The sequence below is a fragment of the Mycteria americana genome, chromosome Z (assembly GCF_035582795.1).
Source record: "Mycteria americana isolate JAX WOST 10 ecotype Jacksonville Zoo and Gardens chromosome Z, USCA_MyAme_1.0, whole genome shotgun sequence".
Lineage (NCBI taxonomy): Eukaryota > Metazoa > Chordata > Aves > Ciconiiformes > Ciconiidae > Mycteria > Mycteria americana.
In genome coordinates, this window is record NC_134396.1 from 8,508,602 (window position 1) to 8,534,711 (window position 26,110).

Here is a 26,110-nt window from a genome sequence, read left to right on the forward strand (position 1 = left end):
GGAAGCAGAAATGCCAGAGAAAGGGAGCAAGGGACTGAGGTTTTCCCTTGGTGATGAGATAAGAAATGGCCTCACCATTGTCTTGTAGTCATCTGGAATGGGAGTGCTCAGGGGCCCAAGCTCAGGGGCCACCTTTGGGCAGCAGAGCTGGGCTGAGGGATGGACCCACAGCCAGGCTGAGGTGCCCCATGCAGCTGCTCTCAGGACTGGTGCTGGTGCAAGTGTATATAAGGAATCCGCTTGTGACACATCTTTGCAAACTCCATGTAGAACCACGTATTGCAGTAGGACTCTACCCAATGCATTGTTCATTAAATTTTTCTTTTATATTTAAGCACAAAAATGTGTTTAATTGACCTCGAGGGGTACCATAAAAATTCCCCAACAGTGTCTAAGGCTCAAAACCAGCAAACCAACCCAGAAAGCAAACATTCCTCCCTTCAGTTGCTCTGATTAAAAATCACATGGTTTTGAAGACTTCACTCAATCATTGCATATTTGTGGTTTTTCATTATTTTGTATTGCTTCCCTGAATTTGTACCATGAATGCCCATACAGGTAGCCTCCTTCATGACCCGTTAGGTGTCAGAGGGAACATGCAATGATGCTGAATTGCCTGGTCTGCCTGCCTGGATGATACAGCAGGTACTCAGCCAGTGAGACAAGCAGGGTGCACAGCAGTCACAAGCACAGGGACAAAGCAACAAATGGCTGAGGAAAGGAAAAGTCTCATCCAGCACCAGGGGAGACCAGAGGCAACGCTCCTCTTTCTCCCTTCCCACCCACTCCCCTCCCTCCCTCTGTACATCCACAGTTACCAGCAGTGAGAGCAGTCTCTATACCCCACGCCCCAGGTCATTTTCAGACCAAAAAAAAGCCCACTGCCACCCTTCTCCCAAAAATCTGTTAAATGAGCTCTATTTTTTTTTCCATCCTTTGTTTTTGATCTAGTTGTCCTTTCATAACCAGCCAAGTTTTTCTCAGGATGCACATGATGGGATGATTGCTCAGCTTGCACATGATGGGATGATTGTGGTGGCTACCAGGAGAGCTGTCAGGTTACGCCAGGCAGCGACCCTGCTCCAGCACCTCCAGTTTGGTGCCAGCACACTTCATGGCTGCCAACGTGCAAAGACTGACTGTTCTCCTCCTCCCTGTCGACTGAATTTGGATGCAGTGAAGGCGGCTCTCTTCTTTGGGGCACTGGTAAGGCATCAGGCAGGAGCACTGGATCTGTGTCTCTGGGAATGAATGTGTTGGAATTTTAGCTGCAAATGTCATGACTAAAAACATGTTTTGTAGTTTGACAACATTTCAAAGTCCAACAGCGAAAAACCCTATTGGAGGTTCATGATACATTAGTTACAAAAAGCCTATCGTGCATACACAAGATGGTAGCGTATTAGGAATAGAGACAAAAGCAGCTTTAAATATCAGTTTTTGCAGCAGTGGCCCATACAGAAGCAGAAATGAAGTATCTAACTATTTTTATCCCCTGGCTCTCCCTGACCTTTCTTCTAAACAAAAAGATATTAAGTTGACTTTCTGTTCCCAATTATCCTTGCACACAATGTTGCTGTGAAATGGAGTCTTAAGGTCCATATTGTGTCAGCTCCTATTTCATTAAAGCTCTCTTTATGAATGCTAAGCTACCTGCTGCTGGCCTGTGGTAAAGCTCAGTCCTGCTGGTTATTTCATTATCCATTTCTGATCTAATCAGATTCTGACTCTTTATATTCCTTCCCAGAAATTCCCTAGGCAGGAAACTAAGTTTCTGCCTTCCCTTTCTTAAAACATATGAAAAATTTGTTTCCTCCATTTAGCTGCTTTCACATGGTACTGCAGTATCTTCTGCCTCTGTGTTGATGACCAACAACTTGTTCTCAGAAAAACCAAAACTTCCATTTCCTAAATGTTTATGCGTACTCATGAGAAAGAAGACTTTTGTGGAGATGGTGAGGAGGAAAGTCCAATTCAAATCTCTTGAGCACCACAATGAAAACTTATTTTATTTAATGTATTTTTCTCCTCTCTCTCATTTTTCCTCACTGACCAGGGCTCCTATGTAGACTTTTGAGAGAAAAACACTGGGGTGCTGGCACAGGATTCAGCTTTAAGCCACTTCCACAGTGGGAGCAGATCTAGGCGTCTTAGGGGCTCTGGAATAAATAAACCCAATATTTTTTTTAAATTATAACCACCTTCCCAGGAGCCCAAGGTGACTAGAGGCTCTGCCTGAGCATGTCCCTTGAGGGGCACACCTGGTCGTGCCTTCTGCTTCAGCCCCACAAGGAACAACATCTCATCCGGTAATTTTACAGCCACCTACTTCAAATCCTGTGCTGCAGAAATCTTGCATCTTCAAAATGGGGTTTTAGGATTGCTGCAAACTGCTGTTGGTTTATTTATCATAAGTACACAAGGTGTGATAAGAATCATATTTGTCTCTGGAAGCAAGTGAAGGAATGAGTGTGGCTGCCACTCAGCCTTTTCCTGGCAAGAGCTTGATGTGCACGAAGCCAGCCAGCACCTCAGACATTTACAGGAAAACCCACTGCTCTTATCACCAAGTTACACAGTAAATAGCCAAGTTGCACAACAGTGTTTGTAAAATAATCCTCTTAGGGATTTCACCAGCTTAGCTAGTTCATTAAAACTCTTAATAAACACAGTTTTCACATATGGGTATTTGCGAATTTTACCATTAAAATCCCATTAAGCCTGATGGCCCCAGTCTTGCTTTTTAAGTAGTATCATGATTTAATTTCATAATTTAATTATATGCTATAGAGGAATTTAATTATATGCTATAGAGGGTGTGGCCCAAATTAACTCCTGAAGTACAAACTAGTGGTTATAGCAGCCTCACAGGGAATGGGCGATAACATTGCTGACTATGTTTTTGTGATTAAAGTGTTAATTCTCCTGAAAAAGTTCCCTTAATCTCCACGTTCCTTTTGTGCCTTACTAACAGGAAGTGGCAATGCTATACCACTTGTGCCTAAGGGAAAAGACACATATCTAAGTGTAACCCTTGGCAGCAGGGACACAGGACTGGCCACATTTCCATACTCCTCTCACCGTAAATTGCTCATATGGACCACGTTGCCTGTAAATCCAGTTCTTGGAACAGTGAAGGAGTCAGCACATTTCATTTTTAGATCCAGAGGGCTGGATAAATCCCACCATTCAGAAGTCATACCTGGACACTCCTCCCAGTCATAGCAGGTGTCATAGCCACAGGGCACTTTCTTCAAGCTTTTTGCAGAGAGCTTTGCCCTTTCAATAGCCCAGCCTAGATTGGAATCACTATGGCAAGGGCCAGCATGAAAGAAATGAAATGACTGCTCTCCGAGGCACATTTCAGCTGAATACTGACAGCTGGGCTTGGTCACATTCTGTTCAGAAACAGCATGTAGCACACAGATGTCTTCTGAGTAGTGGCTGCCCCAAGGAAAAAAGAAAAATTATTTTAGCAGGCTGTGGAACAAGTCCATGCTTCTAAACTCTCCACCAGCATCGGGTGAAACACAGCAAAGCCATGGCCAGGTTGGGTATCTGTCTAAAGACCTAAGGCTGTCCCAGCTACCACAGGGCCTGGACCTGATACAGCCTAGTGCTGTGAGATGGGGAGGCTTTGGTCCTGCCCAGCTGATGGGAGATGAAGGACATGTGCCTGCACAAGAAAACAGGAGGTGCTGTTACTTCGACAAGGCATGTGAGATTTCCACAGGCCCTAGGGTGGCTTGCTGAGTTAATGCAGCCCTGCAGCTGTGTGTGCAAGTCTGCCTCTGAGGCACGGTTAATTTGGGACCAATGGCAGGCAAATCCAGCCATGCGGCTTGTAGTTTCTTCTGTATTGCTCTTGGTTCCTGAGTGGATTTGTTCTCAGCAAGTGCAGGTGTTTCCAAGCACCATAATTTTGTGGAGCTTAGTCATTTCCCAAAGAGAGGGAACAATACAGCTCACCTTGTTTATGTTCCTGAGTTAAGTTTATAGCTTTAGTCAACAAAACCTCTCTACTTTTCAGAGGATTTGTCCTATGTACTTTTGACAATGTCTGTCACCCTCTGAACATGCTCTCTCTCTACCCAAGGACTCCTGAGAGGGAAGATACCTGGTTATTTGGGTGTTGACATGAATGAGATGAATCCCATGCCAAGGGACTTGCCTGTGATCACACAGGAGCCCTGGGGTGGAATGTGTGTTGATCTCAGCCCTACAACTGCCCAGCTCATATTCAATCTGCTCATCTTTCCTATCTCCAGCCCCATACCACACCTCAACCCTGGCCAGTCATTTACTAAAAATCCTCTAGGATAACTCTATTCACTTAAAGGCTCAGTGGTCTGTGCAGGTCATGTTGTGTAAAGAGACAGTCGATCCAAGTCTTACATATTTTTATATGCTCTGGAGACTGAAACATACAGTATTTTGCAGCATGTTCATCTGATAAAGGTGAATCTCAAACACAAGAAGCCTGACCTATTATAGCAAGGTGATGACAGTGAAAATACAGAAATTGGAGGAATAAAGAGAAGAATAGGAAGAGCTGGGATCTCCAGTGGCAGATGGTAATGTAGGTTAGAAGGACGCACCATAGTGTGCCACTTGGTTAATGTCATTGTTCATTTATTTCAGAGGCTATAAATGGGGCTGTAATTTGGAGACAGAGGCATAGCTGGCTAATATCTGAACTGATAGTAGTCCTGAATGGCTATTGTCTTTTGTTACTCTTCTTGTTTTGTGTCACAATGGACTCTTGGTCTATGAGTGGAGATACTTCAAATTTTCTTTTTCTAATTGAAGTACTTAACTTACCCACAGTCTTCTTCTGGAGACATACAAACACACTGAGATCCAACCTGCTTTTGTCCTGGATTGCAAACACCTCTAATTTCAGTTTGCACATCTGAAACAAAAGAGTGAGACTTATTGTAACTAGTAACAAAGTGAAAAGAAGTATCTTAAACTCCTGCCATAAAACCTAAAATGGATTTATTTCCAGTTATCCCATGTTTCTGTCTTCAAAAGCTGTCGTGGTTGGGATTCCACAAGTACGCATCAGTCTTTGCAAAAATCACTGGAAAATCCTGTACAAGAGAAGCTGAAGTTTCAATAGAATGCATTCTCCTACTTTGCTTTCATAAAGTCTTGTTAATAGAGGTGGGGTTTGTTTTGTTTTTAAGAAAACGGTTTCAGTATCTCAATTTCATAATTAAAGTATACAGTACATTGCACCCAAAAATTCTGAACTTAATGCTGAAGTTTGGGGCTGAAATTATATGGCACTGTGGTAGGCAGAAAGTAAAACCAAAATTAATTAACAGTTGCTATATGTCTTAAAACCAGTCATCTGCCTCTTAGTTCTAGCTAGCTAAAATAAACTGTGCTGTTAATACTAGCATTATAGAAACAGTAAAGCATCTGCAGGGATACTAACCTTTTTCACATGTAATAGATCTCAAAATAGGAGGTATCCAGGACAGGTCTTTCCCACAGGTATACCGTGTTTGACCAGTGACTACAAACCCAGCTCGGCAGCTCAGTCTCACGGTTTCACCAATGTTGTACTGCTGCTTAAATGGGGAAATTGTGACACTGTCAGATGTTGGTGGCCTGAGGCATAACGAGGCTGTAATAAACAAGAAAAAAGTATAATTCTTGTTGGTTTTATGGTGTGCGGATATTTACAGCGAGTCATAACGCTTCAGGTTATGGGCCATAAAGACACTCAACAACACTGAACATTTGACTGACATTCAAAACTAATAAGTATTTGACATAATTAAGTCTAGAAATTTTCAGTGCACTGTCACAGTCTTTAAAATATTTTTCAATCAATAACTAAATAATTACAATGTGTTTCTAATGTATGCTAGTATAATTTAATTTTACAGTTAAAAATAATAATGGCATTAACAGCATATTTTATTTTTTCTTTTGTAAATGAAACTATTAACAAAACAATTAAAATGAATGGCAATAGAAAGCTCATCAGTATATTCAGGTAAATTTTTTTGATAAAATGATCACTAAGTCAATGAAATCACACAGAGTTCCAGAAACTACTAACGCTGTTGGCAAACCCAGGTCAGTTCTGATCCTTAATTCTTAATTGGACTATAAATACTTCAAGGCATTGATTTATTGTGGGGATTTTCAAGGCAGCCTGGGGGGGGTGGTGGTGGTTAGAAACACATCATCCATTTAATATAAAAAGTGGTAGACAAATTCCTCTAAGAACACTTTCTTCAGCGTAACTGTCATTAACTTGAAGATATCTATATAAGTCTGGAAACAGAAGATGAGTCCTTCTGTCAAAGATATTTAAAACTAGAAAGAGAAGGACCTCACAGCATCCAAGGGTTTTCTAAAGCATTATTACTACATCCTTACAAAGCACATAATAGCAACACTTCCGAATTGAAAGAGGAATGATGTAGTGACTCAGTAGGTTTTTGCCATCTCTAGTGTGAATACATGAAATACCTTCTTAAAATGCTATCTTTTCAGATATCATTACAGATTCTTTTGTTAAAACCTGTATTAAAATCTATTTTGTGTCTTTTTCTTCCACTTATGTTTTGTTGCTGGGCTAAATTAATTTTCTCTTTCTTACGTTGACATTCAACAGGTTGCTGCGTCCAGGTTTGATCTGGCAGACACCGAAGGAATTGATAGCCACTGAGGACATGACCACTCACACAGGCAATTTCAGCTTCTTCCCCTACAGCATACTGGTTCTTTTCATTCTACAAAAAAAGAAACAAAAAAGCCCCCCCCCCCGCCCCGATCTGTGGTAATGAGACTGGATTTGTCAAAAGAAACCATGATAAAAGCCTGATGGTATGATGTAATGAATGCTTGCTCTTCCTACTCTGAAATATGAGTCATCTGCTCACCTATATAACGATATGTTTGTCCAGCTGCACTAACTGATGTCATGGTTACAAAACAAGGATTCAAGGACCACTGTTTGAAATGGATTTTACTTTGCCTTTGCTTCAGTTGCTGGTGGACTTTGGTGGACTAGAGTCCCACAGCATGCCACATACACAGCAACAAGCTCACTAGAACAGTAAATAGCCTGGGTAACAGGCATATGTAGCAAAGAAGCTGTGACATTTCCCACCTCTGCAGCTCCTACACTTTCCTTCTGTATATCTCATTTTTCATGCTTACCCTGATAAAGCCGTTTTCTGGTGGGTCTGGCCTGGAGCATCCAGACTCAGGTTCACCAATCAACACATCCTCTTCTCTTCTGGCTTCATCGTCATTTATACAAGGAGCGCCTCTGAAAAGTAAAAATTTTCTGTTATGGATGTATCTTAAGCTTTGGTGTCACCAAATAACAACGGCAGAATGTCAGGAGCTTTGGACAGGAATGCTGTGAGTGTGTCCTGCCCGCCCCCAGGTGAAAGAACTTTATTCTGTTAAGTAAAAGACAGTGGACATCAAAAGTTGCAGGTGTTGAGAGGAGGGAGATTGTGAGATCACCAAAAAAGTGATAGATACAGGGCTACAATTTCTATTGACATAACTCATGAAATATTTTTACAGAGTAAGAAAAAGAGGCAAAGAACAGCATACAGAGGAAGTCTCTAAGGGGTCCACATGTTTTGGTTGAGTTTAAGATAGCGTAGACAAAACCTGCCTGTTGCCATCAGGCAATGGTTAAAGGAGGCTGGTGTCTGTGAGGATGGAGCTGTACAGCCTGTCATGTCTAACTGAGATAAGTAACAAAGAGCTGTGGAGCCCTTTGCTTTTAATCCTCTCCTATCCACTCCAGAATGTCCCCTGTAGTCATTACAGCAGGGATGATGAAAATCCTGCTTCAGCTCTTGGTTCCACTAGAAAAACTGAATCGGTACAGAGCCTTGCTCTTGCAGATGCAAGAAACTGAGCCAGTTTGGGGTTGGAGTTACGATTTTAAATTGAAACTGCAAAACTGGTACTTCACATACTCAAAGCAGGAGTATGAAAAGCTTGGTAGTTTCAGTGGAATTCTCTGAGACTAAGTTCAGACCTAAACCTCTAAAAGAAGAGGATCAAAAAAACGGAAACTGCAAACTCCTATGAATGGAAGCAGATGAGCCTTGTCCATGTCTTTGGACAAGAAGCCATGCAAAGCAGCATAAAAGTTCTACAGGCATAATTTAGTATGTAATTCATCAGTCATTTTCTAGGAATAAAAAATTAATAAATCCAAACTTGAAGCAAGTTGCAAAGATTTTCAGACATTCCCTTCTCTGAGCCCCAGCACAGAAGTTCAGACAGGCGAGCTGTCTGCTCTTTCTCCTTGGTAGTCACAAGGGCTCCTCCATTCTGGAGGGCTCCTTAACTCTGCCCGAGACTATGGAGATCTTTTGACCTACCACCTTCTTACCTGTCTGTGAACACAGAGACATAACAGTCCTCCTCTTCTTCCTGGTCACCTTCACAGGGCTTCCCGCCGTTCATCGGGGAGGGATTGTTACACTTGCGGGTTCTTCTTGTTTTGAAGGAAGCATCGCATGAACTCCATTCAGTCCAGCAACCCCAGCGGCCATCTACAGCAACTGCAAGAAATAAAAGAAATCCCATCTTTTGGTAGATCTGTACCATACATAGTATTTCTCTTAACGCCACATACGAGAGGGATGGTGGTAAATTCATAATAGCCGTTTTCAGAGGATTTAAAATTGATACTGTTAAGGGATTCGATTGTCTTTAGAATATGAAGTTTTCCAAAGAGATGGTCAGCCAAATTCCAGATGCTTCATGAAAACCTAAAATATATCTTCCTTTCTAGTTTTGATTGCAAGTAACATTCAAGCCCAGAAGCATCTTATTTCCTACTTCTATTGCACACACAGATGTTTGAGTTTTCATGCTGCTGAGAACCTTTTCAGATAGCTCAGTATTTAATGAGTTATTAAATAAATCTAAGCTCTAATATCATGTCTAAACTCTAAATATATATCCCATGCAAGCTAAATTAAAACACTACTGTCTTTTCTTAACCCTGGGGTATTTTGTTTGTGGCACCATGAAGCATATATAAACATTTTTATTTACACACCCTTTCTTTTCTGCTTGCAATACACTTTCTACATTCATCTCTATCAGCATATATTCAATTGTTTATTTCTTTCAAAACATTTCTTTATCAGGGTCAGATAATGAGACCTGTAGCTGCCTAAGTGACTTTCCCTTCTGTCTCCTTTTGTCCTGGAATATATGTAATAATGAATATAATACCATAAGTCTCTTCTGTTTCCCATAGATATGGCACTAGTGCCAATTTCATTCAAAAACCTGTTTGTATGAAATTGTTCTTTAAATTCTTCAGAATGATATGTTCCCTCTCCTTAAGACAACTGTTTTCCTTCTGCATTGTAATCAACAATTTTTATCTCCATTAGCCATTTAGTCTTAAGCATAATAGGCTATAGGGAAAACTAAGGAATGTGTTTCTTAATTTTTGCATCAATTATCTTTGATCTCAACTTCATTCTTAGTGCTGAACAGCTCATTTCCTGTTATCTTAGTTAGGTAGCTAAGGAATCTTTTACCATGTCTTACAATTTCTTTTGAGCTGTGCCTATTCAGTTTTGATTTTTTATTTTTAATCCTGCCTCTATACTTATACTTTCTGACCATCACCATGTAGTAAGAAGTGCTATGGATTTAGTAACGGAAGGTTGCGTCAGATTAATCTTTGACAAATAGATACCAGAAGGACCATATTTACATTATCACAGTATCACCCCAAATACCTGATTTGTAACCCGGAGCTCGTGTCTCACAGTTTTTGCCGTAGGTGCCTGCCTGGCACAGGCAGAGGCATTCCGTCCCAGAAAGCACGGGCCTGCCGTTGTTGGGGCACGGGGCACACTGGCAAGGGTCAAACTTGCCCACGTATTCTCTCAGGGCTCTCCTCAGGTTGCGACGTTTGGTCACAGCACATGGCACGTTCTTCACCAAATCCACAATGGGCGACACCTGGTAGACAGCCATTCAGTAAGCAGTTACCTAGACACAGCAGGGTCCTGCTGGGGGTAGCTGCAGAATTTTAAAGCCACTAGAGCCTACATATGAAATTATATCACACAGGACTCAGGCACGTTGAAAGTTATGGGTGCTTTAAAGGAGCATGACAGTGCTATACGTCTATATTATCCTGTTTATATTGCCTTTATTTCCCCAATTTAGGGCTTTGTGAGCCAGTGGAAAACCAACGAAGTGGGATACCATGTCTAAAAATTCAGGACACCATAGATGACGTGGGGATTGCTTACACCTGGTCCCTGCCATGTGAGACACCCCTACACTGCCTTCAGGAGCTCAGCAGCTGCAGTGGGAGAACAATCACTGCATGTTGCATTCAGGCAGGTTTTGCTGTTTGCCTCGTGCGCTGTTTCAGTATAGCTATGTGTCATACCTTGCAATATAGGCCTGACAAGGGAAAGAGCACAGGGGGAAAAAAGTGTTCCCAGCACCATGCCCTGCTTTCCTGCACAGTGACTAACCCCGGCCCATGCCTGAGCTCCTGCTGGTGCTGGAGTAATTCACTCGTATTCCTCCCTCTTACTCTCACTGTCCACGGACAATGCAAACCTGGTGTGGCTTATAAACCAACATGCACAAGAAGTAGTTCTAATAAATGTTTTGTATGTTTGTGTTATGTCCATATGTATGTGCATTCATATCACACACAGCATCATCGCAATTTAAAAGACAGAACACCTGCAGAGCTCTCTGAAGAGCTGCTAAATGGTGAGTGCTTTACTATCTCAATTATTTTCTTGTTCTTCTCTTACCTCAAAGTCAATCACCACGGGATTGTCCTTTGTTGATTCCAGCCAGTTTGTGAAGACTTTGTGTCCTGGAAAAGCCCCCTTTTTCTCCCAGGCCAGAGCTGCCGCATGCTCTGACCTGCCACCCTTTACCAGGGAGACTGACCGTTCAGATGACTCCAAAATGGAACCTGAAAGGAGATTTCATCACAGTATTGTCAGACAAAGGCCCCCAAAGACAGTGGATGTAACAACAGAGTTCTAAGAAAAAGTGTAAGAGCATATAAAATAATATACTAAGATTAATTTTTTGAAGCTACCCTTAGAAGAACAAAGTCTAGGCTCAGAAAAACAATCCCCTCTATGACAGCAGCCTGTCATAGTCTTCCAAATGAAAGTGTCTGAGACCTCAGCCATTCAGAACTACACAAGACACTTGTGGAAAATGCAGGGGATACAGCAGGCTCCTCTAGAAGAACACACTGCAAGGCAGGATCTTTAATCCCAGGTGTAAACACCTGAGTAATGGAAATTGATCATAAAATGAGGACAAAAACATGGTGGAGGTGATGAAATCCCTGGTTTTAGTGATGCAGAACATGACTCTTGCCATTCTTGAAGAAAATGCACCAACTTTCTGCAGTTCCTGAGACACATTTCTGGCATTGCCAGGGAATTCCTGCACCTAGATGTCTGCTTGGCATGAGGAAGATGGTAAGGGAAGGTCAGGGAGTGTGTTATTGCTGCCCAACTCTCTCAATGAGCCTGAGCAGCCTTTAAGGAAGATCAGGGACTCACGGATCAAGAGCCAGTGCCACTGGATCCCCAGTGATGGTGCTCCAGAGCAGAGGAAGAGCACTCCTACATATAATTTCTTTTGCAAGTAAGAGGATGTTTCCAGTGCTTGCTTCAGACTCATACAGTGAAACACTGGCTCCTCTGACAGTGGTGGAAGAGCATCTGTAGTTCAACAAAGCTGGGACGTCACCCGGGGCACCTAGCTGAGGGGAATGGTATCTCTCAGGGTAAGTAACAGGACGTGGGACCTATTCTTATCGTGGTCACCTTCGTGTTTCACAGTCATCTGGTTCCTGGTGCACATGGCTTTGACTTCCTTATTCTTCCAGAAAAACACACGCCTTTCTGTTTCTATTTTGACACACAGCATTGATTCATCCACTGTCAAGCCTAGAAATATCACAGAGCAGCAATTTCATTGCCATAGCCATGTTACACGACAGCACCATGCCCCCAAGCTCCACGTCAAAGTGAGCCATTGCAGATCTCCCTGCTCCTCACCTACCACTGGAGACTTCACTACTGCAGGCACCTGCTTCCCCAGGTACAAACAGCATTGGACTGAGTCATGCTTACCATCCCCTTTAGGTACCCTCCCATACCCATGCAAGTTACAGCAGTGTCATTAAGGATCACAGCTTTTAACCTTAGATTTCCACTTTTGTGGTATTGTCTTTTCATTTTGACAGTCTTGCAGTCATGGGAATATTTTTAGAATAATTTCTAATCAATACCAACAACTTTAATGACTCTGTCCCAAAATGTACCACTTACACCTCTCAGACCTCAGTCCCAAACTGAAGTATGCTGGAACACCTTTTCCTGGTGGCACCTGGTCTTGATCTGAAGGTCTTAAGAGGTTTCCCTGAACACAGTGATGTTTACCAAGTTAGGAACCTCTTGAACTTTTCAAATTAAGACAGTGTAGAGCAAAAATTTCTTCTTGCTCTATATTTAGGCAGTGTGAGTAATTCCTGGGTCTATGCAAGTCCAAAGGATTTTTTGCTGTTGGAGAACTTACTATGTGGTGTAAGACCTAAACAGAATGATAAGAAAAGCTAGTAAACAAATTATGATATTTTCTTGTCAAAGATTACATACCCGAGTTCTTCAGTTCCTCAGAGCTGTACTGGTAAAGAATGTCATAGGAACCACCCATCTTCCCAGAGGTGTAGTAATGAGTGCCAAAGTCATCAAATATTCTGCTGTATAAAGCGTAGTTGTACTCTAGTGGCAGGTGGTTAAGTGCTTTTAGAAAGACATCTGAGAGCTGCAGATCTGACTGTTTCATCGTGAAGTTTGCAACAGCAATGACTTTATGGACTCTAATAAATTTGGAATTCTAGAAATAAGAAAAGGGGAGTCTTAGCACGTTCATAGGTAGTTAATTGCAGAAAGTAGAGGAGCCAAGAGTATGTCCTGAAATACATTGCAAGAACTAACTAATCTTGTATATCATGCTGCTTTAACCATGAACAAACTAGCCCTGGAGTTTCCAAGAGCCCTGTGAGGTTCTTGAAGACAATGCTCATTACTCCTTTACATTGTGGGAGTATATAGCATTCCAACAAAAATTAGGACTTCCTGAGCACCCACCAAACAGAAAGCAAAAGGATTCCTGCCATAACAAATACACTAACAATTGATAAGACAACCAAAAGTTTCAGAGGAAAGGCTTCAGCTTATAAGCATCCATGGGTTGTTTGCAACTAATCTGGTGAGTGGGTATTTTGGACACTAACTCACTGTTACAAAGTTTCATAATTCATCAGTCTGCTAAAACTAAAACTAAACCACAGGGATAAAGATCTCATTCAAGATTCTTCCACGCCAATATGGAAGATTTCTTCCATGCCAATAGGAAAAAATGCATGACCTTTCAAGTGGCTAGGGCCCTCCAGAGACCCTGGGATGCCTATGTGAAATCCTTCTGCACACAGTTTAGCATATAGGTCTGAATCTGACCTCCCAAAGCCCAGGTAAGTTCCCCCTCCTTTTAAGTAATCTAAATAAACTTCTATTTTCACTATTTAAGAAGGGATTGCAAATTCATTTATAGATCTCTCAAACATACGTAAGTATACATCTATCTACAAACACACATAAATAAAATTTATACAGATAGAGATAAAAATAGAGACTTCCCATATGATACAGTAGAGAACATGAGGAAGACCCAAGTTAAAAATCCTGCTATGGATCCACCAAGAAGGGATTTTTAACCTGTGTCATCTTTAGTCAACACCAGACTAAGTTATTGGCTATTTCAGGTGGGTTTCTGAGATTTCATGACAACAATGCTGGAAAAAAAGGTACATCCAAAAATCCTTCCTGATGAAAGTTTCATTTAAATTAACATTTCCATAAGTAGCTTTGGTCTGGGCTTAAGCCAATAAGAAGCCACTATTCTGCCAAAATAAATTTACCAGTTGTACAAAAGAACAGCCTGATCTGTATACAGGTATGTACATGGGAATGAAAGTCCACAGGTTTCCAGTAGCTGGAACTTCAATATAGTTGAATTCAAACTAGAAGTAATGGACTATTTAAGCAGTCAAGTTACTTAACAATTAGGACAAGTTAGCAAGGCTTGCAGTAAACTTCCATCATAGGAAATCTTAATATTAAGACTGTTATTTTTGTAAAAGATTAATTCTAATTGTATTAGAACTCCTGGGTTTCAACAGCCTCGGTTTCCATCAGTCCTGTGGCCACTTCCATGCAGAACTGCAAACAATAGGCCATCCTTTACTGCCATTAAACTATAAAAGTACATAATGTTATATCCCACAGTATTTATCTGCAGTAAGGGTACAGAATTTCATGGGAAAAAGGTTTTCTGTTCTCAGAAATTTTCTGTGAATGTATTATTTCTGAGGTTATCTTTATGACCAAGGGCACCTTGACAGCCATGAGACTCCAATATGCAAGTTAGTTACCAAATAAAAAACTAATGTAGATTAATTCCCAGTACATGCATACGTATAACATTCCTGAGTGCACTTCATTTCTTTTTAGTTGCCTACTGCTGTCACTATGTGGTATTCTGCCTTCTTAATCTATAACTAGGACAGGGAAAGGAGTGGTTTACCTGATCTGATAATCTCAAATCTGTGTCAAATCTGTGCTTTTATAAGTGGAATAAGCCTATGATTTCTGTACTAAAACCAGAAAAGCATGTTGCATTATAGAAGATATGTTACAACCAGGAACATCCTGTAGTATCAGAAGAGGAACTTTTATTGTGTAATTCTAGTTGGTTTTTTTTTTAAATATACATAAAAAATACCTTTGGTATTGGCATTACTTTTGGTAGCCTTTGGTAGCTCAGTTCTGAAATGGGCAGACAGAAATCAAACAAAAGAAAGAAATTGGAGGCACCATTCAATTACCTTTTCATGTGAGGCTTCAATGGCTTTCTTAAAGGAGGAAGATGATGTGACTGTAAACCGTGTCTTTTCTGAGAATAAAAATGGGATACCAGAAGATTTTTGACCACCAAAAGTGAATGACCTACTTCTATGAGCACTGTCACTCAGGGGAGTTAAATCATGGTAGAAATCTGTTGTTACATCATCCTCTTCATCTGTTACCTGGAGATTCAGTAAAGCAAAATGCATTTGCCCAAATAATAATCTGAAACATAAATGTATTAAGCAATACATTCTTGATTTTTTTAATGGAAGAAACATGCCTGATTATTTGAGACATGGCACTAAGCTAAAAAACTGTTCCTAACACAAAAGATGAGGCTGAGAAAGGTTAATAGGTGAGACGAATACAAGACAAGAAGTAGATTTACTAATAGGCATTTATACAAGGAAAAAAAAAGCAGTAACACTTTCTTCTAAAACTCCCCACCCCATGCCCCAAAACTTAGGAATAATTTTCAACAAGTGTTTCAACACATTTTTCAAAGACTCTCAGACCTTCATACTATGTCCACACTATGACTAAGTCCCAGTCCCATGGCTTCTATATTGTACAAGGCAAAGAGCTTGATGTTTTCTGTCCTTTCTTCTTAATTCCCAGCTAGAGGAATGAACAGGTTTCCAGAGAAGAGTCTTAGAGTACACGTGCAGTGTTAGCACCCATACTGCATGATGAACTAAGGAACCAGGAGCAAACCTGCCTGCAAGTTGATAAACCTCAGTGGTGCTGTTGTGCAAAGCACCAAGGCAACTTTAGCATCACTTCAGAAATTACTTACTTCCCAAAACTCAGGCGAATCCCTGTGGGTGTTTGAAAGATTAAATTTTTTCCCTTCTCTAGACTTGTTTAATTAATAGGGCTGCTAAGGACCTTGGGAGGTGAGGTGGTCCATTCCCCCAATCCACTCCCATTCGCCAAGAAGTCATATGCTTTTGCGTGAAAACACACTGGAGTTCCGAGAAGAAAGCCTGATCCAGTGACCCTTCTATACCAAAGGCTGCTCTAAATGCATGATATAGAGGCACTCTCAAAGGTGAGATTCACAAACCCTTAACAGTTCTGCAAAGGGACGTCAGTAACTTATTTAAAGAGACCTGGGCAAACCAACTTGTTTTTCCCCATTTAATATTTCTGCACACAATAATTTTTCACCATTATTGACAAAACCTACAGGTCATGGCCAATCCAACTGCAGTTTCCATGGAACATATTAGGGTGTCCTTTATTCAGTTGCTCCTGTTAAAGTAATACTAAAAACTCACAGCACTCATGGCAAAAATCAGCAGTTCAGATTTCATCCGTTAGTTGAGCTTTTTTCACATCCTGCATGCCTTCCTTCCCAATGCAGTACCTACTGGCTTCAGACAGGGCCTGCCAATATGTGCACAGCCAGCTATTGTGCCCTAACCATGGTATTCAAACAAAGTATTTTCTAAATATCAGTCTCTAAAAGCCTAAAATATCAGGTCTAAAAAAATCAGTGATTCCCAGACTTTTGATAAGATACAAGCCAGGTTCGTTTTGTCCTTGGCCTGGCCTGCAAGACTCCTCCCCAGACTGTGTACTTCTTGTCCTCCTGCCTCCCAGGCTCGGTGTCTGCCTCCTCTCCTTGCTGCTCTTCGGAGGGGCTGGGCAGGGCACAGGGAGGGCTGAGGGAGGAACTGTGTCCCAGGGCTGCAGGTGACCAGAAGGAAGGTGGAGTTCGGACAGCCATTGGTGCTGCGAGGATACAGCAGTGATGCTGATGAGCTTTGGACTTGAATGAGCCTCTGGGCCAGATTATGTCAGGGTTAGGAGCAAGGCCCTTGGTACCAACTCAGAACGAAGACATGGCCACAGCCATGAGGAAGCAGGAGAGAAGCCCAAATCAATCATGTTGACTCTGATACATGATGCAGTGAGTAAACACAGATCTGAAAGCTGTGAGTAGAGCCACCCAACTGCTCAATTTATCCCATTTCCACACATCACCTGAAGCATGTTCAGGCCTCCCCAGGTTGAGAAATCTGGTCCTAAAACACACATTACTGCCTAAGACTTGAGCGCATGACTTGGACTGTGATTATGGCAACGTTTTTTCAGCTAGGAGTTGCTGCTTGAGAATACCTGAAAGCTGACAGCCTCTAGGTTCGCAGGAACACGGTACAATTTCATTGTATCCTTGTGCTTCACTGTTGTGCATTGTTCTCCATTGAATGAGTTGCCAAGGACTTCCCCTCGGCTCTCTCCCGCCAGAACGTGAAATCTAACAAAAAATTATTTCCAAATATTAAACAATCCCGGAAAGACATATAGACTTGAAACATTTAGTGGTCTATGGCTGCATCAAAGATTTTGTAGGTTTGAATGAAATGGTATGAGCATCTGGGTTACGGTACTGCTTTTAAAGAAGTTCCTCTACAAGAACTTTTCATTCACACTGAATTCACCTGAAAAAATGCTATAGTAACAATCCTGTTTCCTACTTTCCGGCAGTGCCTAATCCTCTAGATAATCCCAGTATCAGCATGAGACAGTCACTCTAAAGCAGAGAAACACCTAAAAATGGCCTAGGAAATGGAACAAGCAGTTCTCCATTTCTACCATAAGTGATGCTACCAGAATGCATGGAGTTCAAAATTCAGTTCAAAAATGCAAGACTACCCGGGACCAGCAACCCATGTTTAGGTTTTACACTGCTTAAATTAGTAGCCTGGAAGAGGTGATGGGTGGTATTGTGTGAAATGTATCATAGAGAAAAAAACTTCTGTAGAGGAATATCCTCAACACTTCTGAAGCGCTTGGCATAACTGAGCTGGAAGCTGGCAGTACGTGATGCTCTGTGGGGCAGGAAGGGTCCCCCAGACAGCAGTGCTCCCCGACAGCTCTTCATCTAGTGCACCGGCAGTGCAGAGCAGGACTGGCAGATGCAGTGGGCAAGTCCTAGCCTGATGGTTTGGTTGCATTTTTATAATTTCTTGTTGATTTTAATTTGAGAGATTATGTGTTTTAATGGGATACTCTCACATGCTAATTGGGGATTAGCTTGTTTATGTAAATTAGTGAGATAACAATCTCAAGTTTATGAAAAATAAGCAAAGCTGGCTTACCCGCTGCCTATTAACTGCGCACCTGGGATGTTCTCATACTTTCTGTTACACACGGTCTTTTTCCTCCCACAATTTCTTTCATCAGAGTTGTCCCCACAGTCGTTTTGTCCATTACATTCCAACTTTTTGCTAATACAGCGACCTGCACAGAGAAACAGCAGCAGCAAGAAACTTTAGGCAAAGATTCGTCATGTTTGAATGCAGACAAGGGCAGTCTGTCTTTTTCCCTAGTAAAGGTGTGAACTTGCCATAGGAATTAACAGTGATACAGTATAATGCCTAGATTATTCCAATAAGAAACAGTTGTTTCAGTTCTGCCAGTTTTGCCTTGCTTTAAAGGGGCAAAGGCTTCATTTAAGGTTTAGCAAAAGGATATGCAGATAAAGTTGTTTTGAGGCTAATCAGGCTTATTTAAATTGAAGCAAACAAAAAATACCCACAAATTTAATAAAAATAGTGTGAGTTTCTGTTCAGACAAATTCTATGGATATGTTTGTACATGAAAAATTTGTGCAAAGAAATATTATTGGAACAGTGATACAGTCTAGCTATCATGGTCATACTGACATCCCAGGCTAGAGATTGCATTTGAATTACTTTTAGTTACAGAAGAAATTGCAAACATAAGCTGCTACTAATACATATGAAATCCTTCAGTAGACTTTTCTCCCTGCTCCTTTTCCCTGGAATTTGTGCATGGAATAGACAAGATCTGGATCATCTGGACCTTTTTTGCCTCAGTGTCTAATCTTTTGACTATCTAATAATGCAGGAGTTACACAATGAGGATTATCATTACCACTTTCACACTGAAATTTATTCTTGCAATCAACTTGCACTATGTTGCAGAGCTTAGTTGGGAAGCATGGGCGGGAATCCACCAGTGGCTCGGTACAGGCCTGACCCCCGAACTGGGATGGTCGCAGGAGTGTCCGAACACGAAACTGAAAGGCAGAAGAAATAAAACCGCGGTTGTTTGTGTGAGCTGGTTTTGTCGCTAAGTGCCCCCCGAGGGAGAGCCACATGCCTCAGTGCTGCTGAAGCTTTATCAAAACGAGAGCCCTGAAGGGAATAATAAGTTATTTTTGTCCTTACATCCTACCGCGCCATCATCCCAGGTAAGGCAGGCAGGGAACTGAAATCCAAGAGCCTCAACAGCCCTGACGGAGCATACTTTATTAAACACTTGACAACCTGGGCTACATCACTGGAGGAATCAAAAGTTCAGTCCCTGTATCTTCAGTTTTAAAGGTACAGTAGGAAACCGTGTGTGAACCAGCTTACGGAGATTTTTCCTGTTCTTTATCATCTCTGTTGAAATATAAATACTCTGACAGTGGCACGTATCCCCATCCCCAAACCAGCTGGCTTGGCTTCCACACATGAGGCCTCTTGTCTGAGGAGCACTGGATGACTGGGGAGGACAAAAATGGTTTTCAGGTTTTCCTGAAAGCTTCTGTTACTAAAGAACATTTGGGAGCAAAATCTGGAGCTCACTGGGTTTTCTTTCCCCAAGTCAGTACCCTCCATGCAGAATAACAAAGCTGAAGGCTGCTAGGCAAATCACTTCAGATGTGTTTTCCACTCCACTTCAAGGGACTGCTGGTGCGACCTATCTGCATGTGACTGAACAGTTCCTCCTCTAAGAATTTTTCCCTACTGGAAAAGCAGAGTTCCTTGCAGACTTCTGTTACTTCCTTCCCTGTAGACAGACCCTGGAGTCAAACAATGCAGGAAGATGTCTAGTAAAAATCAGTAATGGAGTGCCTATGAAGGGAGAGTGCGAGGAGCAACACCAGGCCATCTGAAAGCTTTTGAGCTCAAGACAACCCTTCCTTGTACTCCATTTGGGATCCATAACACTCACTATACTATTTATGTGAGCTTCCACCTCTTCATCCCTCCCCCTCAATGGGAGCTTGTTTACACTAGTCTTCACACTTACCTTGGAAGTCACGTCCTCCATTCTGATGGTTGTTTATATTTATAAAGGTCACGAGCAGTGATCTTTATAGCTTGGAGGGAAAAATGGATCACAGTCCACACAAGCACCTTTTTGTTTGAAGCAGCAAATATGTTGCATCAATATTTAAAGTTAATAAAAATGAACAACGCTTCTATATATGGATCTGTAGGTAAGAAACTCAGCCATTTAAGAAGATATTGATTACCAAAAAAATCAGTTCAATAGAGAGCAATGCCTCCTTTCGGCTCTTGCAGCTTGTTTGCCGTCTCCCGCTCTCTCACTGTTTCTCCCTGCCCTGCTCTCATACTCTCCATCCCATTTGCAGGATGGGAACCTCACAGGGTGGTTCACATCTCACGCCTAGAACGGCTTCTTCGTGTCTTCCTCATCCTGCATGGGTATCAGAAAGTTATATATGTATGTAAAGATATACTTATGATACCTGACAGGTTTTTCAAGACTGCTTTTCGGGCATGGATTTCTGAAGCTGAGCAGGACATTCAGAGGAGAGCTGTAGGCTGTGTCTGCACAGAAACTCAGAGCTGCTATCATGGTCAGCCTCAAAGCTCAAACCCACCAGCCACATAACTACACCAAACAATCTGCACTCTGCACCCCTCCACTCCCTACAACCTTACATTTGCCAAGGCTTGGTTTCTTTAGGTCAAATTCACTTGAACCTGAATTTTCACCTCTTCCCTCTGTGCCCTCTCACCCCTAAGTCTACTATCAGTCAACAGACACGAGCCCAAGAGGAAAAAACACTGTCCTAGGGCTTTGTTCCACAGATATTAAGTACATCCACCTGTTTTTTGTGTAGGCTATAAAGGTTGGGGGAATGGCGCTCTGAATTTCTTAACACCAGTGCTAGTTAGGATTTGCCAGTTAACTCTTTTGCAACAGATGATTTGAGTTTATTATTTTTCTTGTCTTTAGAACATATAGAATGCTATGGGTAAGTTAAAGATTCCATGACTTTCTCCTGCTTAAACAGACATGCAAACTCTACAGCTTAATTAATCCTTTATGTGGAAAATTCATCTTTAATAATGACAATGGAACTTTTGAAGCAAGTTCTCAAAAATGGTTTCACACTACTAAATCACCCCTTTCTGTTTCGATCTGCTTATTTTAACTTGTTGTCTCCATCTTCTACTGTTATGATTCATAACCCTTTTCCCTTGTTTACTTAAACTGTCATTTTGCACATCAGTTGCCATAAAGTTGAATGTCTGAAACAAAGAGTTCTCTTAAGCATCATTTCTTGCATTTAACCCATATAATACGTTTTCTACCTACTTGTTTTTTAACGCATGGGTCACATTCTGACCAAGGGCCAAAGTCTCCAAGCAGACAGTTGATAGGACATGTTTGCTGGTTACATGCACGAGATTCCTGCTTTGTGCACAGCTTGTCACAGAAGTTTTGGCTATAATATTCATCCATTCTTATTTGCCTAAAAAAAATGACCAAGTTAGGCTAGGAAGGAATCATAGACATATTGCAGATGTTCTCAAACTGTGGGTGAAGGCTGATAAAGAAAATTATTTGAGCCCAATGAAAAAAACCTGAGAGATAATAGGTAGTTGCAGAATGTTGATTGAAAGAAAAATCCAAATATGCCTTAAGTTTACAGAGGAATTCTTTTTGATTCATGTCACTTCAAATGTCCCAGAGAATAGCTACAGAAAAAGCCAGGAGCGAAAGATTCTTACAAGTTTAGAATAAACTTGTAAGATTTCTTACAAGTTTAGAATAGGATTTCTTACAAGTTTTAGGGATTTCTTACAAGTTTAGAATATACCACTGAATTGCATCTAATTTGGTGCTGCTGAATCTTTATTTGACTTCAACTGTTGTCATTAAATTAATCATACAGGGAGGAACTTTCTGTAGGCTTGCCATGCTGGAGCTCACCCCTCCCATGGCATTGCTCTGCATGGTGCAGAGCGAGGCACTGAGAGCCATCCCGTGTGCTCACAGGGGCGGGTTGCTCAATGCACGCTGCTGGCAAGGCCATCGTAGGACCTGGCTGTTCTCGCCTCACTACGTGTGTTGGCAGATATAGGTTTGTTTGGAGGTACCGTAATGCTCTGTATACATAGTCTTGTAATTAATAAATCTTGCAATTAAAATATAATCTATTCATCTGGTAAACACTTGGATATGACAATTTTTCTCGGAATATTATGGAAGCTGGAGCTTCAGACCCAGGCCCCCCTCCCCAGAGGCTGTATTTTCTCAGGGAACAGAAACATAGAAGCAGTGAGATAGTTTGGCCCTACCTGTGCCTAGTCTGCATGCCGTAATTGCAGGTTTGTGAACAGGCAGACCACGGCCCCCACGGGTAATGCTCACAGTAGCACCCCTGGCTGCTCCCGATCACCAGGCTCAGCAGGATCAGGTGCATTAACATGGTCTTGTCCGTAGTGAAGGTGTCCATCTACCGCACATGAACAGGTAACAAAAGCTCAAGAAACTGTCACTTATGGTTGTGCCTTAGAGAGACATCTCTTCTAATTTGCAGAGTCTATAACTCTGCCTCACAATATAAAGTTACTAAGCAGTGTGCCTAGAAAGGGTCAATAATGCATGATACACATTCATCAATAAGTTAGTTAATACTTTAAGGACCAGAAGTCACAATGGCTTTTTTGGCCACTTATTTATCAGGAGTACTAATCATGACTGCACATTATTTCTGTTTGAGGAGTTGCTTATAAATGATTTTGAATGTGACAAATAAAGGCCTGCTATTGCTCTTCATTGCTTAGAAATATTCTCAAAAATATTTTCTAGGAATAAGAATAAAAGCTTGAGACAGTTCTTCCTATAAAACACGTAAAACAACAAACAGGATCTTAACAGCAAGCAGCCCCATCTATTAGCCTGTAACCAACTCATTTTCACATGCTTATCAACACCCTTTGCATAAGTGTTTTACTGCAGTGAATCCTTCCTTCAGCTTTTGGTTGTTCTTAGTCTTGACTAACCTGTCTAAACCACAAACCATCACTATTCAAAGCTCATCTGAATTTTCTACCAACAGCAGAAGACAGAACAGCTAGTCTATTTCTCACTCCAGTGGTCAATCAAACTTTATTTGATAAGGCAGAAAGTTATAGGCAGTCTTTAGGAAGTAATAACGCTTAGTAAACTTGAAAAATGTTTTCCAGGCAAACTATTTGTTCACTGAAAAATGCAAAAGATTTTTGCCCCTCATCACGAGATTGAATTAACACTAAATTTGACAGGCTGTTAGAGTAGAACATTATCATTTTGTTTTGCCTCAAAAAACCCAAAACCCAATAGGAAGTTTTAAAAGCAAAGTATTTATTATAAAACAATACTCCAAAAGATTTCATTTTGAAAAGTTTGAAATGAAATGTGCAATTGTTTTCTAGTTTAGGTTTTTAGCCACATACGCTATTATGATTTTTATACCTTGCTGAGAAAAATGGAATTGCATCAAGTCAAAACATTGCCTCCTCCTTCAGTAAAGAAAGGCAATAAGTCTTCACACAGCTGTCATAGTGAGAACTCAGAGCACTTTTTACACAATAATTCATCAGTGAACAAGTCTTTCAGAGAGATTTAAGTACAGTCAGACACAAAACACGGTAAAGCTGAAGACAGAGAAATCAGCAGTCTTGCCAATGAACCACGAGGAGGATGGGTATCACATCTTTTTTCCTTACCTGGGTTCCTGGCTCCTTGCACCAACGGTGCTGGCTCAGAAAAGAGATGAAGCCCTACAGGACTCCCTCAATTACTTTGCTCATTCCTTCACTGTACTGTACATAGAAAAACACTGTTTATTCTTGTCTGTGAGCAAAACTCCAACTAATCAATACATCATATCAACAGCTATAAAAGTGTAAGCATATGAGAGATTAATTCAACATTTTAAAGAAAAAAAACCCCACAAAACACTTCCCCATATGTCTTGTAACCTGTGTGCATTGAAGCCAGCAAAAAAACTTCCTTATTAACTTACTGTAAGACTGTTAGCTGCGAAGTCAGGCAACTTTGCAGACTGCTGTGACCCTGGCATGGTTAGCTTCAGCCTCTTAAAAGAAATCGTGGAGGTTTTGTTTGATTTGGTTATCCGTTAATGAAGGCAGATTTGGACTGGTGGCAGAAATGGTCAGAACGAAACAGCCTTTCCACCAGTGCCTCCAGAGAGACATGTTCTAGAGAATTGTGGAGGAACAGCTATTTGTACAAATGTAGCTGCCCAACAGGACCTGAGAGGAATAAAAATACCTTTGCATTAGGCCATAATGGCTTAATGCACTGCAGGTCTCCTTGTGCTGCCTGATAGAGCTCTCAGTTTGAAGGTAAGAGAGTGACAATCTGGTAAGATGGCACATCCTCATAGTGCATTATTGCTTTCACTAGGGAACAGGAGACAGAGTCCAGGCCAGGGCAAGATACCTGTCTGTTGCTGCACCCTCTCTGCAAAAGTGGGGCTCCCAGAGAAAGCAAAAACCCAAATACATTTGAGGTTATTTAAACCTCTTTGCCTTTTGCCCTTTGCGGTGAGCTCTGGGCACACAGTGACCCTGGGGATGTGCAGCCAGCAGACAAGAGCTGCTGAGTGCCTCTGCCCTGCAACACGGGCACCACCCCAAGATTGAGGTGCCAGGGCAGGAATTAAAATGGAAAGCAGGAGAATACACCCGTGCAGAATAGAACCAGCAATGACAAGCACAAACCAAGGAAGTAGTTTGCCCTAAAAAAAAAAATCAAAGTCTGGAACAGAACCCAAAACCTCCCAAATACCGGGCATGTGTCCCACCCAGAGGGCAATGCTGCACTGAATCCCCCTTCAATCCAGCAGACTGGCAGAAACATGTCAAGATGTCGGAGTCCTCAAAACATCTTTCCCAATTTGTTGGGACCCAAGGTCATATATATCCTTGAAAAAGAAAAACAACTCAGAGCTTCCTGCATAGTTTCATTTTCCAGTTGCATTTGCAGTTGTTTTTTTTAAATTCTGAGTTTGGCCAAGGAAGTGTTGTTACACAACTTGAGGACACAATGAGCAAACTGATGTTCTGCCAGATCCTTATTACATTGTGTAAACTTGTCATAAGAAATCAAAATAGTCATCACTCTGGCTCCATGGTGGTTGCTGGGTGGGATTTGTGAAGTTATGTGAAAAATACTGGCTTCTACCTTTCAGAGAGCATCTCCTAACCCTCAGCACTTCCAGCTCACAGAGGGCAGCCCCTCCAGCCCCAGTGGGACAACAAACAGGAGATGCCTGGCTTCTCCCAGGCTTGTAGAAACAAACCACAGCTGTGAGCTGCAACTCAGTGTTTATAGTAGTATAACACAGATGGCTAAAATCTTCTACTGAGAAATTACTTTTACACTTTTTCTTAACAGGAAAACAAGGAGTTACTAAAAAAGTTTATAAATTTTAAAATGATTACAAGGATAGGGTGCTTCACACAGTCTACAAGCAGTCTGTGCCATTCACAGTCAGAGAACAAGCTAGCAGACAAGCACCACAGTTAGCATTAACAGAAAAGTTAGGTGGAGACTGGCACTGGTTGACTTCACACCAAAGTCAGTGTTTGAGGACAGCATGAGTACATCCATATTGAATTCTTAGATGGGGGTTCATGTGAACTTACCTCAGTTGCCTGAAGCTGATGGGCCACAGCAGCAAAGAGCACTGCTTGGGCTAACTCACATCTTGGCAAAGCTGCATGCAACTGCTGACATGCCCCAGGAGGTTGTCAGCTCACCTGCAAGCAAGCAAGCTGATCAGAGGAATGAAGAGTCTGGACCAGGACAACAAAGCTGGTATTCATGTAACCAAAAATGACTAGAGAATGGAGCTTTTCCCAATTCTGGCAGCTTACCTCGTGACACTGCAGGACTGCTCTCCATATATATACCTCAGTTCCTCACAGGCCTTGTCTATAGGATATCCTCAGAGCAATCTCACTCTCTTCTGCCCTGGCTGGAGATCATCACTTGCATATGTGCATCCTTCCCTTATACCACAGGATGTGTCAGGGCACCTGAAC

The 26,110-nt window shown here is 41.6% G+C and overlaps 1 protein-coding gene across 1 annotated transcript; it reads right to left on the reverse strand.

The window, feature by feature from the left end:
* Nucleotides 1-1,007: 1,007 nt before the first annotated feature.
* Nucleotides 1,008-26,110, reverse strand: C6 (complement C6). Its single transcript, XM_075526964.1, has 19 exons — nt 25,943-26,110; nt 23,765-23,855; nt 22,352-22,509; nt 21,366-21,522; nt 18,900-19,044; nt 18,101-18,242; nt 17,118-17,256; nt 14,972-15,172; nt 12,681-12,921; nt 11,847-11,969; nt 10,806-10,972; nt 9,762-9,987; nt 8,390-8,561; nt 7,186-7,297; nt 6,623-6,755; nt 5,444-5,635; nt 4,822-4,912; nt 3,203-3,444; nt 1,008-1,241 (listed from the first exon to the last, which is right to left on the reverse strand). Exons 3-19 carry the CDS (start codon nt 22,507-22,509, stop codon nt 1,060-1,062), a joined length of 2,823 nt encoding a protein of 940 aa, XP_075383079.1. The 5' UTR covers nt 23,765-23,855; nt 25,943-26,110; the 3' UTR covers nt 1,008-1,059.

Coding starts and splice junctions, on each gene's coding strand:
- C6 (XM_075526964.1), bottom strand. CDS start 22,509: ATGGACACCTTCACTACGGACAAGACCATGTTAATGCACCTGATCCTG. Junction 15,173..17,117: donor TAGAGGCTGTCAGCTTTCAG/GTATTCTCAAGC, acceptor CTGAATCTCCAG/GTAACAGATGAAGAGGATGA. Junction 5,636..6,622: donor GCAACCTGTTGAATGTCAAC/GTAAGAAAGAGA, acceptor TGTTTATTACAG/CCTCGTTATGCCTCAGGCCA.